We start from the raw sequence: 12,079 nt of genomic DNA on the forward strand, positions 1-12,079 counted from the left end.
TGCCTTTTGAATAACTGAGGGAACAGAAATGAGTATTGATATCAGTAATGCTTTCTTTGTAGAAACAAATCATTGTGGATCCCTTGAGCTTCAGTGAGGAACGCTTTAGACCTTCACTGGAGGAGCGCCTGGAAAGCATTATTAGTGGAGCTGCCCTGATGGCTGACTCCTCCTGCACGCGTGATGACCGTCGTGAGCGCATCGTGGCAGAATGTAATGCTGTCCGCCAGGCTCTACAGGACCTGCTTTCAGAGTACATGGGCAATGTGAGTGTCAGAATTTCTCTTTGAACTAAGATGTCTGTTGGTGACCCCCTAAAAAAGACTCCCCCCCCCTCTTCATTTATTCATTCACTCACTCACCTATTATTTGTTTGTTTGTTTACTTATTTAGTGTGGTGTTTTACCTACATGTGGGGCTAGAAAGATGACTCAGTCTTTAAAGTCTTGCTGTGCAAGGGTGTTGACTTGAATTCAGGTCCTTAGCACCTATTTAAAAAATAGGTATGGTGGTGCTTGCCTATAATCTCAGAACTGGGAGGCAGAGACAGGTGGATATCTAGGTCTTCTTAATCAATCAATCTAGCCAAATCCTGTGAGCTCCCAACTCAGTAAGAAACCTGTCTAAAAAGATAATAATGGAGAGCAACCGAGGAAGACACCAGAGGCTTCCACACACATGTGCACATATGTGCACCTATATAAAAGGAAATGCACATCAGAAAGAAAACAATATTATAAAATTTGATATTTGACTTTTTAACTATAGAAAATATCATAACTGTTGGTTTTTTATCTTTATGTGCCTTTCCTTCCCCTTAAGCTTCTGCCACTCCAGTTATTTAGTTCTAGCTTAAAATTACTATAATTTAGATTGTATACCCAGTATTTTGCTGTTCTAAGGAAGGAATAAATAAATAAAAGTATCTTAAAGGATCTCCTGTGTCTCTACTAGACTGACTGCCCCATGCGGACACTACTTTGCTTTGTGTAAATAATAGTGGATGTGAATCTTTGACTGTGGTGTGCTGAGTATGAATGACCTCATCCTTGAGCACTTGGTATAGTGAAGATATTGTTTCTGTGTACAATAGTGAACTGTTTCATTAACTATTATTACATTTTTCAAAGTAACGTGTTTTAAAGGGAGAAGTGATGAAACAAATTAGTTATTCCTAGTGATTTTATATTTTGTTTTACTTATTTATCACTTTTACAAATAAAGATATTGGTTGATAATCTTTTCTCATACGTTCTTTGCTACACATGTTGTTTTGTTCACTTACATGCCTTTATCAATGAAAGGGTAATGGTGAGCCATGATGCTGTTCCCAGGGTGAAGATGAATGCTTTTCTGTTTTTACCTAATTTAACCATATGTGAAGTTAGTGAAGCATATTATTTTAAGTTGTTGCCACACTTTGATTGTAGGCAGTCTACCTAAGAAAAATGAGATTAGAAGTTGAGTTAAATAGATAGTAGTGATGGGATAAAACCGGACTCTCTGAACATGGCGAACAATGAGGGCTGATGAGACACCAAGGACAATGGCAGGGGGTTTTGATACTACTTAATGTGCTGGCTTTGTGGGAGCCTAGCCAGTTTGGATGTTCACCTTCCTAGATATGGACGGAGGGGGGAGGACCTAGGACTTAACACAGGGCAGGGAACCCGGACTGCTCTGTGGACTGGAGAGGGAGGGGGAGAGGAGTGGGGGAGGGGGAGAAGGGTGGGAGGAGGGGGAGAAGGGTGGGAGGAGGGGAAAGGAAATGGGAGGCTGGGAGGAGGTGGAAACTTGTTTTTTGTTTATGTTTTTTTTTGTTCTTTTCGCAATAAAAAAAATAAAATAAAAAAAAATAGATAGTAGTGAGAGTCTCAGTGGATATATGGGATTCATTAAAAAATGCTTGTCTGTGGATTGAATATAAAATCTTGAAAAAGTGTATAGGTTGAAGGGTGACTGATAATGTAGGAATCATGAGCCAGAGTGTGTATGTGGATCATCTGCTATTTTGTACAGCACTGAAAGTCATATGGAAGTGTTCAGTGCAGTTGTGATCAGAAAACTACTTTGAGTATATTCCAGTAGGCATATGATAATCATACAGAACTTTGTAAATAGTCTGCAAAATAGCCCTTGAAATTATGGGATCGCTCAGACTCTACCCAGTCACCCTGGTCATGAGTAATCTGATTTCTTCCTTGGCTGCCATACAACTAATATTACTTTCTCTTTATGTTATGGATATAGGAAAATGTATAAACATTCATACAGAAAATATATACTAAGACTACAGTGTTGCACTCTTTGGTGGGCACTAAGATAATTGATTTTTAGGCTAAAATTTAAATATTATTGTGGGGGTCATGAAAGAACTTTTCTTGATTCAGATTGGGAAATTATCTTTGGGTATTTCTTTTCATCATCAGTTCATGGAACATTAAAAGGCTCAGTCTTGTCAAGATTTAATAAAAGCCAGGAGTGATAGCCTACACACTTTACAGGCATTTGAGTCTCTGTGAGTTCCAGGCTAGCCAGTAAAACATAGTGAGACTTTATCTTAAAATTAATGGAGTTAGAGTTGAAAAGAGGGCCCGGTAGTTAAGAGTGTTTCCTACTCTTCCAGGGACCCAAGTTCATTTTCCAACACTTTATTGGGCAGCTCACAACTACCTGATACTGTCACTAATGGAACAGTAAAAAAAATTATGGTAATTGGGGCCTGGAGAAATGGCTTATTGGTTAAGAACATGGGCTGCTCTTGTTGAGGACCTAAGTTTGATCCCCAGCACCCAGATTGTGACTAATAACCATCTGTAATTCCAGTTTCAGATGGTATTGACACCCTTGTCTGGCCTCTGAGGACACCTGGCTACACATGGCAGGTGTATATATCCATCCATCCATATACACAAAAATAGTAAAAGAAAGAAAATGCTAAGTGCTTAATTAACATTAGCGCTCTCACAAGAGAGGTTGAGAATTGTGCCACCCATCCATTATACAGTTAAGAGCACTTTATGCTCTTGCAAAGGACTCAGGAGTTGTCCCCCCACCCCCCACCTCCCCCCTTTTTTTTTTTACTTTAAGCTTGCTTGATTTTCTCCATTTTTCTATTTGGCTTGCTGGGTGAGACTAAGCCAAGCCTATATCTTTATTGTTACTGAAGTTTCCACGTTTCCCTCCATCTCTTGCTGAAGGCCATTTTGAACTGTACCATTATTTATTATCTCCTCAGTGTTCGCAGTTTTTCACTTAATTGTATACTTCCTTGAATTGTTATTTAATTGCATTTCCTTTATTAATATAATTTCTGAAAGTAGGTTTTAAACTTTTGGAAGACTAAACTATTAAAAAAGCCTCTTATGGTCTGTATACTGCTAGAAGAAGTACTCAGTAAAAGTACACTTAATGAATTCATGCTGACATGGGAGAATGAGGAAAATGAACGGTTTTGGATATTCATGTTGCTAAGAATATGCATGTGTGGGAAAAAAACCCAAAAAACTCAATCTTGCTCTTACAGACTTTGTATTGTGTGTGTGTGTGTGTGTGTGTGTGTGTGTGTGTGTGTGTGTGTGTAAGAGAGAGAGAGAGAGATTGATTTTCTGAGTGTCTTTTGTTATACAGATAACATTTTTTGGGAAAAAAAAATTAAACCCAAGGACTCTGAAGTAGGTAATTAGTAAAAGTGATATCCTAGTTCAGAATGAGATCAAACTTAAATTAGGTGACTACCAAATTCCCTTTTAAAGGCTCTTAAGGACAAGGGATGGAAGGTTAGGTAGTCTTGTCTTGAGTTCACTCACTGTGTAGACTGTGTAAGTGATAGATATTGATGTAAAAGTAATACAGCTGACTCTACTTAACATGGAAATGCCACAGAGGCTTCATAGTAGAAGGGTCTAGAGTAGATCCTTGTGGTTCTACAAATGCTTGCTCAATTCCATTAAAATGAAACCTGGTGATTGTGGTTCAATTTATTTTGCTTCTCATCTATCGGCTTAAAGTTGCACTGGGTATGGAGGTTCTAGAGAGTAAAAAAAGCTTTGAATGAGTGTCATAATCTTTGAGGATTTCAAAGTAAGTGGATTGAAATTAATTAAGCCTGGTGTGGCTGTGCATGCTTTAATCAGTTTCGGCACCCAGGAAACATGTAGGAGGACCGAGTTTGAGGCCAGTCTAGGCTATATAGTAAAATCCTGTCTCAAAGGAGGAAAAAAAATTTCCTTTAAACCTTAATACTTGGTTCTGTATATAAGCACAAAATACTTGTTTAAGTAGGATTTACAGTTTGTTGTCAGGTTAGCTTAGCAAAATGTTCAGGACACTCAATTTTTGCAATGAAATCCATTTGGTTTTGTCTTGAGCAGTCTTCCTCAACAGTGTATGGTCATACATGACTGGAGTGAGAGCTTGTAACATTGGTGAGAACAAGCTTTATTCTGTGGACATACATAGTTCTAGCTCTGTTCTTTTTCTTGTGTTAGACATTCCTATAGCCAGAATACTTGAAATTTAACAGGTGGTATTTTATAACTATAATGTATATATAAACTAAATACTAGATTTCAAAGACTTAGTAGGCAAGAAGAATGTAAAATAGTTTATTGATAAATATCAAAATAAGTAAAATCTCATTTTATTTTGTGCTTTATTAAAAGTGAGCCTTAGAAAATTTAAAGGCCTATTTGTGGTATATATTTTTGATTTGTATATTATTTCTGTTGGATAATTTTAATTGAATAACCAACCAGCTAAGGTGGGTGAATGTCTAGAATGGCACAGTAACCCATGTATAATAGTCATTATACAAATGCCTTATATTTCCTTATGATTAGAACTTTAGTTTTAGGTTACAGGTCTGTGTTAGGCCAAAGATGGTAAGGGCATGTTTATTTGTGTCTTTGTCTGCCTGTCTGCCTGTATTTCTTTCCTCTTCTTCCTCCTCTTTGTTTTAGTTAGTTTCACCCTATGTTGCCCAAGCTGGCCTTAAAACTTATGCTCTCTTCCTGCCTCAGCCTCCTAGAGTACCGGAATTCCAGCTGTGAGCTTCCACTGTGCTCAAACAAGATGAATGTTTCTTACAGATACATTAACAAACAGAATAAAAAGCCCCCAAGATTTATTTATTTTATGAACGTTTTGCTTTCATGTATATCTGTGCCATGTATGTGCCTTGTGCCCTCAGGTCAGATGAAGGCTTAGGGATCCCCTTGAACTGGACTTAAGAATGATTGTGATCTTCTGCAAGAACAAGTGCTCTTGACTACTGAGCTATCTGTTCAGCTCCTAAGGAAACATTTTATCTTTGTTTTAAAATACACTTTTTATATGTCTGAGTGTTGCACCTGCACATATTTCTTTGTACCACCCATGTTCCTGATACCTGTGGAGGTCAAGAAGAAGGCATCAGATCTCGTGGAACTGGAGTTAATGGATGGTTATGAGTCATCCTGTGAGTGCTGGGAATTGATTGCAAGAGCAATAAGTACTCCAAACTACTGAGCTCCAAACTCTCCAGCCCTTATCTTTGTTTTGTTCTAAAATGTGGTTATTGTAAGACCTTAAAAGAACACAGTAATTGACCAGTTTTTGAATTGAGCTGGACATATATTGAGGAGACTTCATTATGCTAATATATCAGCCAGAACATTTTAATTTGATTTGCTACTAGTTTTGTGTGGAATGCATGACTATAATGCAGTTAATATTCCCTTTGCATTATAGTAAGGGGAAGCACTTAGTTTGGATGTTAACTCTTTCTCAGTTTTTCAAATTCTTTCCTGTAATTCCCCCACCCCTGTGCCCTTATAGGACAAATATCTAAAACTGAAAGCCTGCTGGCTATTGTGTTTCACACTTATTATCCTATCACCCTGGAGACAGAAACAGGAGGGTCACAAGTTTAAGTCTCACTTGGGCGACATAGTAAATTCAGATCTGCTTGGACTTCATAGTAAGTCCTAGTTACAACACATAAATATGCATTGTATACATAATATGCACATATGAGTGATAACTTTCTATACGAATATTTTTTCCTCATTCATCTAAAAATCTTGTTTTTGAATAGTGAGCTGTTTCAGAGGGCTTAAGGTAGCAAGTACTTATTAAGATAATGTTTTCTTTTTCTTTTTCAATCTTTTTTTTTAATTTATTTACTTTTTATATATGAGTGCTCTGTCTTTATGTACATATGTACGACAGAAGAGGGCATCAGATCCCATTATAGATGGTTGTGAACCACCATGAGGTTGCTGGGAATTGAGCTCAGGTCCTCTAGAAGAGCGGCCAGTATGCTCTTACCCACTGAACCATCTCTCCAGCCCCTTATTTTATTTTCTTAAGCAAAGTTTGCTGTAGGAAACAATGACCTTAACCTTTAACTTCTGAATGCTCTTAATAGGATGATTGGGCAGGGATTGATGGTTCTTGCCAGTGCTCCAGCCAGCTATCTGTGTGTGTGTTCTTTTCAATTTAGGGTGGCATGTCCCTTCCCCAGTTTCCAAAATGTGGTTGTTTAGAGTTGCCTGTTCAGATGCTTTATGACAGGCAGTTCTAGTTCTTCTGTAAGCTTTGCTTTAAAACTGTCCTTCCCCAGGACAGATAGATTGTCTGTCAGGATATTTCCAGCTTTGATTTCAGGCTGTTCTATTGAAAATTGCCATCTTGGTTGACACATCTTTGTCATAACACAAAATTAGAAGAACAAAAGTTTGCATTGGATAATATTTTCTTGAGTGTATGTTCTCATTTTTTTGTGTGGTGGAGGATGTCTGTGGTCACTTGATGGTTACTAATTAGTACTACTACACTAGATAGTTTATTTAAAAGTGGAACACTTGCCATATTGAATCAAAGAATGACTGTTTCTTTGGTCACTCTCAAAAAGTGGCTGTAAGGCCTTTTCATAGTGGGGTGACTTAAAAACTTTTACAAGGAAGATGTTTTAAGTTTGCTTTATGCTAAAGTAACATTTGACCTGTAAGTTGTCTTGCAAATTGGATTTTCAGATGTGTTGGAACAATCAACCTCCTGCTGTGTTTTTATAGTTGCACATATTCTAGTTTCTGGTTTTGTGATTATTGCAGTTTATGTTAGTCTGTGAAGTAGAATGCAGTGTGTCATCACATGCCATGGCGTCCTTGCTAATTGCTCTTTAAAGTTACCCTGAATTCTTGGTTGGAGTTACTTTTCCCTGCTTTGAGTCACATTTAATCTCAGAATTTGGGAAGCAGAGGCAGGTGGATCTCTTGAGTTTGAGGCCAGTCTGGATCTATATAGAAACCACGCTAAACCAGTCGATACTGGGAATGGAAGGTTGGGAGGGAAAAATGCTGTCTTATTGGTGTAAAATTAGACATGTAAACTGAAATGAACCCTTTCCTCCCTAAGTTACTTTTGGTCATAATATTTTATCACAGAAACCCGACTAAGATATGTTTGGGAAATCCCATTATGAAAAGTTAAGAAAGTGATGTTGCTTATCGTTATTGTGGCTGAGTATCATTGTATTAGATGTTTAAAAATGCTGTCCTTACTATCATTTTTTCCTGCAGCCACCAGCAGTTTTTATTTTATCCACTTAGCTCCCTACTTGGTGGACTTGCTAGTTTCAGCTAAATTCTCCAGGGATTTCTATGTAAATAATAGGGTGATGTTTTAGTTAGCAGTGGAAACTAAAGGAGGAAAATACTAGAGCACAGAGAGGTTCTGAGAGGCTTTGGTGAGAAGCAACATGAATGAGAAAGAGCGAGTCTTCCTCTTCTCTCCCCTTCTCTCTTCCCTGGTAGCCAAGGCTGACTCTGAACACCTCATCTTCTCCACTTCCCAAGTGCTCGGTCACAGGGCATGTGCTGCCATGGTCACACCGCCACATCCAGCCTTAGCCTTATTTTTAAAGATCTATTGTGTGTGGCAGGAGGCAGTGTATTTACTTGGCTGTAATAATTTAGTGGTCTTCATTTTCATTTTTGTTTACTAGATTTTAAATAAAATGTAATAAATGATAGTGATGGGATAGATGTTTATTTGGGCTAGCTTGTGCCTTACATACTAGTTTTTTATTGAGAACTTACAATTTTAGGTGCTTTGAGCATTTGGGGGTGGAGGATATTATGGAGGTGTTGGAGATTGAACTGAAAATTTCCACTCATTGCCACTGAACTACATCCCAGGCCCCTTGCTTTTCTTTTTTAACATTATTTTAGAATCTTTGCTTTGACAATTAGTTTTGAAAAGGTACCACCCTTGGTTAGAGAGGGAGCCTGATTTGATAGTATTCCATTTACAACTCTGCTCATATTTGATCTCATTTCCCCCTTTTGGTGCTTATTTTGGGGTACAAAGATAAGAATGAAGAACTCTGACTTAAAGTAGATTGTGTTAGTACCACAGAAGCACATTGCCATTCTAAAGCACTGGAGCATGTTGATATTAGGTAAGATACACAGAGACAGGGTTGGGATTGGGAAGAGTGAAGAGAGTAATAAGAGATAGAATCGAATAATCGTGGGTTTGATTAGTTAGCAAGTAATAGCAGCAATTTAGATTATTGGGCACTAAAACTATTTTACAAAGCAAAACTGGCTAGCAGTCCCTTTTCTCATGCCATTGAGTAGCTCACCAACAACATCAATAAACTTTAGAAAATCTCTGTGGAGTTATTTTTTCCCCATTTCTTTAATTTACCTCTCAATAGAGAAGGTATTGTGTAAGAAACCAAGACTGACTCAGTCTAGTGAAAAAGGGGTCGTGGGGGTGTGTTTTGCTCATCATTGTTATATTACAAAATCTTCGATTGCCAGCTTTCTTCTAGGGTAGATTTAATCTTTAATGCATTTTCTGAGGTCCAAGAAAATGAACTGTAGAAGTAGAAATGAAGGAAACAATTTCATTTATCCTCTATAGACAGTGACACATTAAGGACTAATGACTGCCAAAAGGAAATGTCAAACACTAAGCTAGTCTACTTTTTTTGGCAGCTAAGAATCCGGTGAATCAACAGTTTTAGGGTGTGTGTGTATTTAATGTGGGCGAAGGAAGAGAATGTCGAACATCCCTTAAGGCCCCATTAAGATCACTACAGTTAGGCCTGGAGCCTAGCTCTACTTTTCCTAAACCCAAGAGAGGCACACACAACAGAATTATACATATATTCACCTAGAATTTGATTATAAAATTCTAAGAACTGTGAAAAGGGCTGAACTTTATTATGTTAACTACATACCTGTATTTGAGGGGGGCAGAGAAAGTTAGTAAGCCTAGAGATTTGGGTTGAAATATTGGTGCTTACTGGAACCTGAAGGATTTACAAGATTGTATAGTAGAAGTTGTGGGTTGACTCTCTTTTGTCCCATCAGTGGTACTTTTTGTTGGTCAACAGCCTGCATTTTCAGCTAGCTATGCAGACTTCATTAGGTCTTTCTTTATGAAATACTTGAGGGAGTCCATAGTCTGACACTGTCCAGTTAGGTTTGGTGCTGTCCTGCAGACCTACGATGCCTTCCTGCCAAGCTTGCTAGATAGACTCTTTGATGAAGTATTGGTTAGTATTGGCAGCTTCCTTTGCAATATTTAGTAATCCCGAGCCTTTGTCACATGAGTTTTTTCATTCCTACTGTAGAAACTAGCAAGAATTTTATAAGTAGAAACCAAGTCTTATATTCTGTGTATATAATAAAACATTATAGATTATGCAAATTTATATTATATCTTATAGAAATATAAAAAGAATAGCTGCTAAACGCAGGTCATGTTAACCATAACTAAATATTGCTAGGATTTCTCCATCCACATTAACCTGCTCTATGCTCTGATACATTGATCCGTGGATGTTTATAACCATACCAAAATTTAACAAATTCATATGAAAGGTGATTTAAAAAATTATTCCAGAGTCTTTTCTGCAACTAGATTGAAATTGATGTTTTTTAAAAGCCACCATATTTCTTTTTTAAGGTTTGTTTTCGAGACAGGGTTTCTCTGTAACTTTGCAGACTCTCATGGAATTGACTTTGTAGACTAGACTGTCCTGGAGGAGAGAGGTCCTCCTATCTCTGCCTCCCAAGTGCTGGGATTAAAGGTGTGTCCCACCACCATTAGACTCAAGATGATTTTTTTACTTAATGTTTTTACTCAGAATATAAAATATTGGGTCTTATGTCATTTTCACAATATTTATATGGTGCTGCCATAATTTGTTACTCAAGGCATTGATCGAAAAAGTCAAATGTAATGCCTCTTCATTATTGTTTTTTTTAAAGGTTTATTTATTTATTATGTAATGTATACAGCATTCTGCCTTGATGTATGCCCGCACGCCAGAGGAGGGCGCCAGATCTCAGTACAGATGGTTGTGAGCCACCATGTGGTTGCTGGGAATTGAACTTATGACCTCTGGAAGAGCAGCCAGTGCTCTTAACCTCTGAGCCATCTCTCCAGCCCCTTCATTATTGTTTTATTGGAATAAATATTCTCTCACGCTCTCTGTTTCTCTCTCTCTTAGAAGAAGCTTGATGATATTTCTGGTGCTGTGGTAGGAAGTAAAATCTGGTAGAGATTTGTGTGGGCAAGTTCTCAGGAAACTTATTTTGAGGAGGTTCATCTCAATTGACACCCTAGGAGAAATACTATGTATCTTTGTTGCCCCCAAATAAGTCCCAGTGAGCTGTAGAAGGAGCTGAGACTCATACTTCTTGACCCACAGGCAGCACTAAGTGAAGTGAACTAGGCGCTTGAACTTAGGGGACTCAAAGCCTGCCTCCACAGTGACACACTTCCAACAAGGCCACACCTAATAGTACCACTCTCTATGAGTTTATGGGGGCCAATTATATTCAAACTACCACACTTGGTGAGATTGGTTGGTTTTGTTTGTATGATAAACGCACTCTTATTTTGAAGCTTTGTTTTCAGAAATGAATGACATGTTTACTAATACATGTGCATTATATTATTGTAGGAATTGTCTGTGAAGAGACTTTGTTCTGATACTTGATAGCTACATCAGTATGAAAAGTTACCTAAACTTGCCTGAGTGTCTGCTGCCTCTGGGCACTGGGCATGATGACAGTGCTCATGCACCTAGCATGTTGTGAGGCTGGAGAGCTGCGCCAAGGGCATGGTCACTCCTTTATAATGTTGCTACAATTACAGAAACTGGTAGTTTGCTTTATAACTGATTCAAACATCCAGTCCTTTTTTTTTTTGTTTGGTTTTTAAGCAAGATTTCCAAGGGTTTTGTAAAGTAATTGCACTTAATATTCTGTTGGTAAACACTTACTCTCTTGAGTCACTCCTCTTTTCTGCTTTCAGCTTGTGGTCATTATGTGGACCCTGGTAATAATGGTGGAAAACTATATTAATTAATTTTTAGCAAGTAGGTCCCCTCTGACTGTTGCAGAACTTATTTTATTGTGCCCCGTTATCTTGAGTGAAGTTGGTGGCCTTATTCCCAGATTCATATTATATTCTTCTTATTATTAAAATGTATATTTTGTTGGAGTCTGGCATACTCCATAGTTCACTCTGAGTTATCTGGCATAGGGAAGCGAGACTTGATCATCAATGTTCATTCTCTGGATTCAGTTTTGAATAGGCTTCTTTGTATAAAAATCTCTTCATTATTTATTCCTACTCCTTTTTGATTTTGATAATTGGATTTGAAATAGACTTGCTATTTGAATATATGTTTCTTTTCTTATTCATTTTTATAGATTGTATTTGTATTCGTCTGTGCTTATTTAAGAAAAATCTAATGCTAGTAGGAAAGCTATTATGAACAACCTTTTATGATTTTTTTTTGGATTTTCTAGACAGGGTTTCTCCGTAGCTTTTGGTTCCTGTCCTGGAACTAGCTCTTTTAGACCAGGCTGGCCTCGAACTCACAGAGATCCGCCTGCCTCTGCCTCCCGAGTGCTGGGATTAAAGGCGTGCGCCACCACTGCTGGGCCTTTATGATTTTTTTTTTTTATAGTTCACTGTTTCAGGGACTTGATAGCTGATTGAATAATTAGCCAGTTATGAGTTTAAACATTGACCATGTTACTAAAAAAGACAGTAGAAAAGGCAATAT

At 37.8% G+C, this 12,079-nt stretch overlaps 1 protein-coding gene across 1 annotated transcript in view; it reads left to right on the forward strand.

Moving 5' to 3' along the window:
* Nucleotides 1–12,079, forward strand: part of LOC121442927 (catenin alpha-1) — a 135,329-nt gene that overhangs the window by 58,746 nt on the left and 64,504 nt on the right. Inside the window, exon 7 of the mRNA XM_041644557.1 lies at nt 63–266. Coding sequence (XP_041500491.1) covers nt 63–266 — 204 coding nt within the window. The remainder of the gene's footprint in view (nt 1–62; nt 267–12,079) is intronic.

Source organism: Microtus oregoni, unplaced genomic scaffold (genome assembly GCF_018167655.1).
Source record: "Microtus oregoni isolate MIOR12 unplaced genomic scaffold, Mior012 000098F_ref0000018, whole genome shotgun sequence".
NCBI lineage: Eukaryota > Metazoa > Chordata > Mammalia > Rodentia > Cricetidae > Microtus > Microtus oregoni.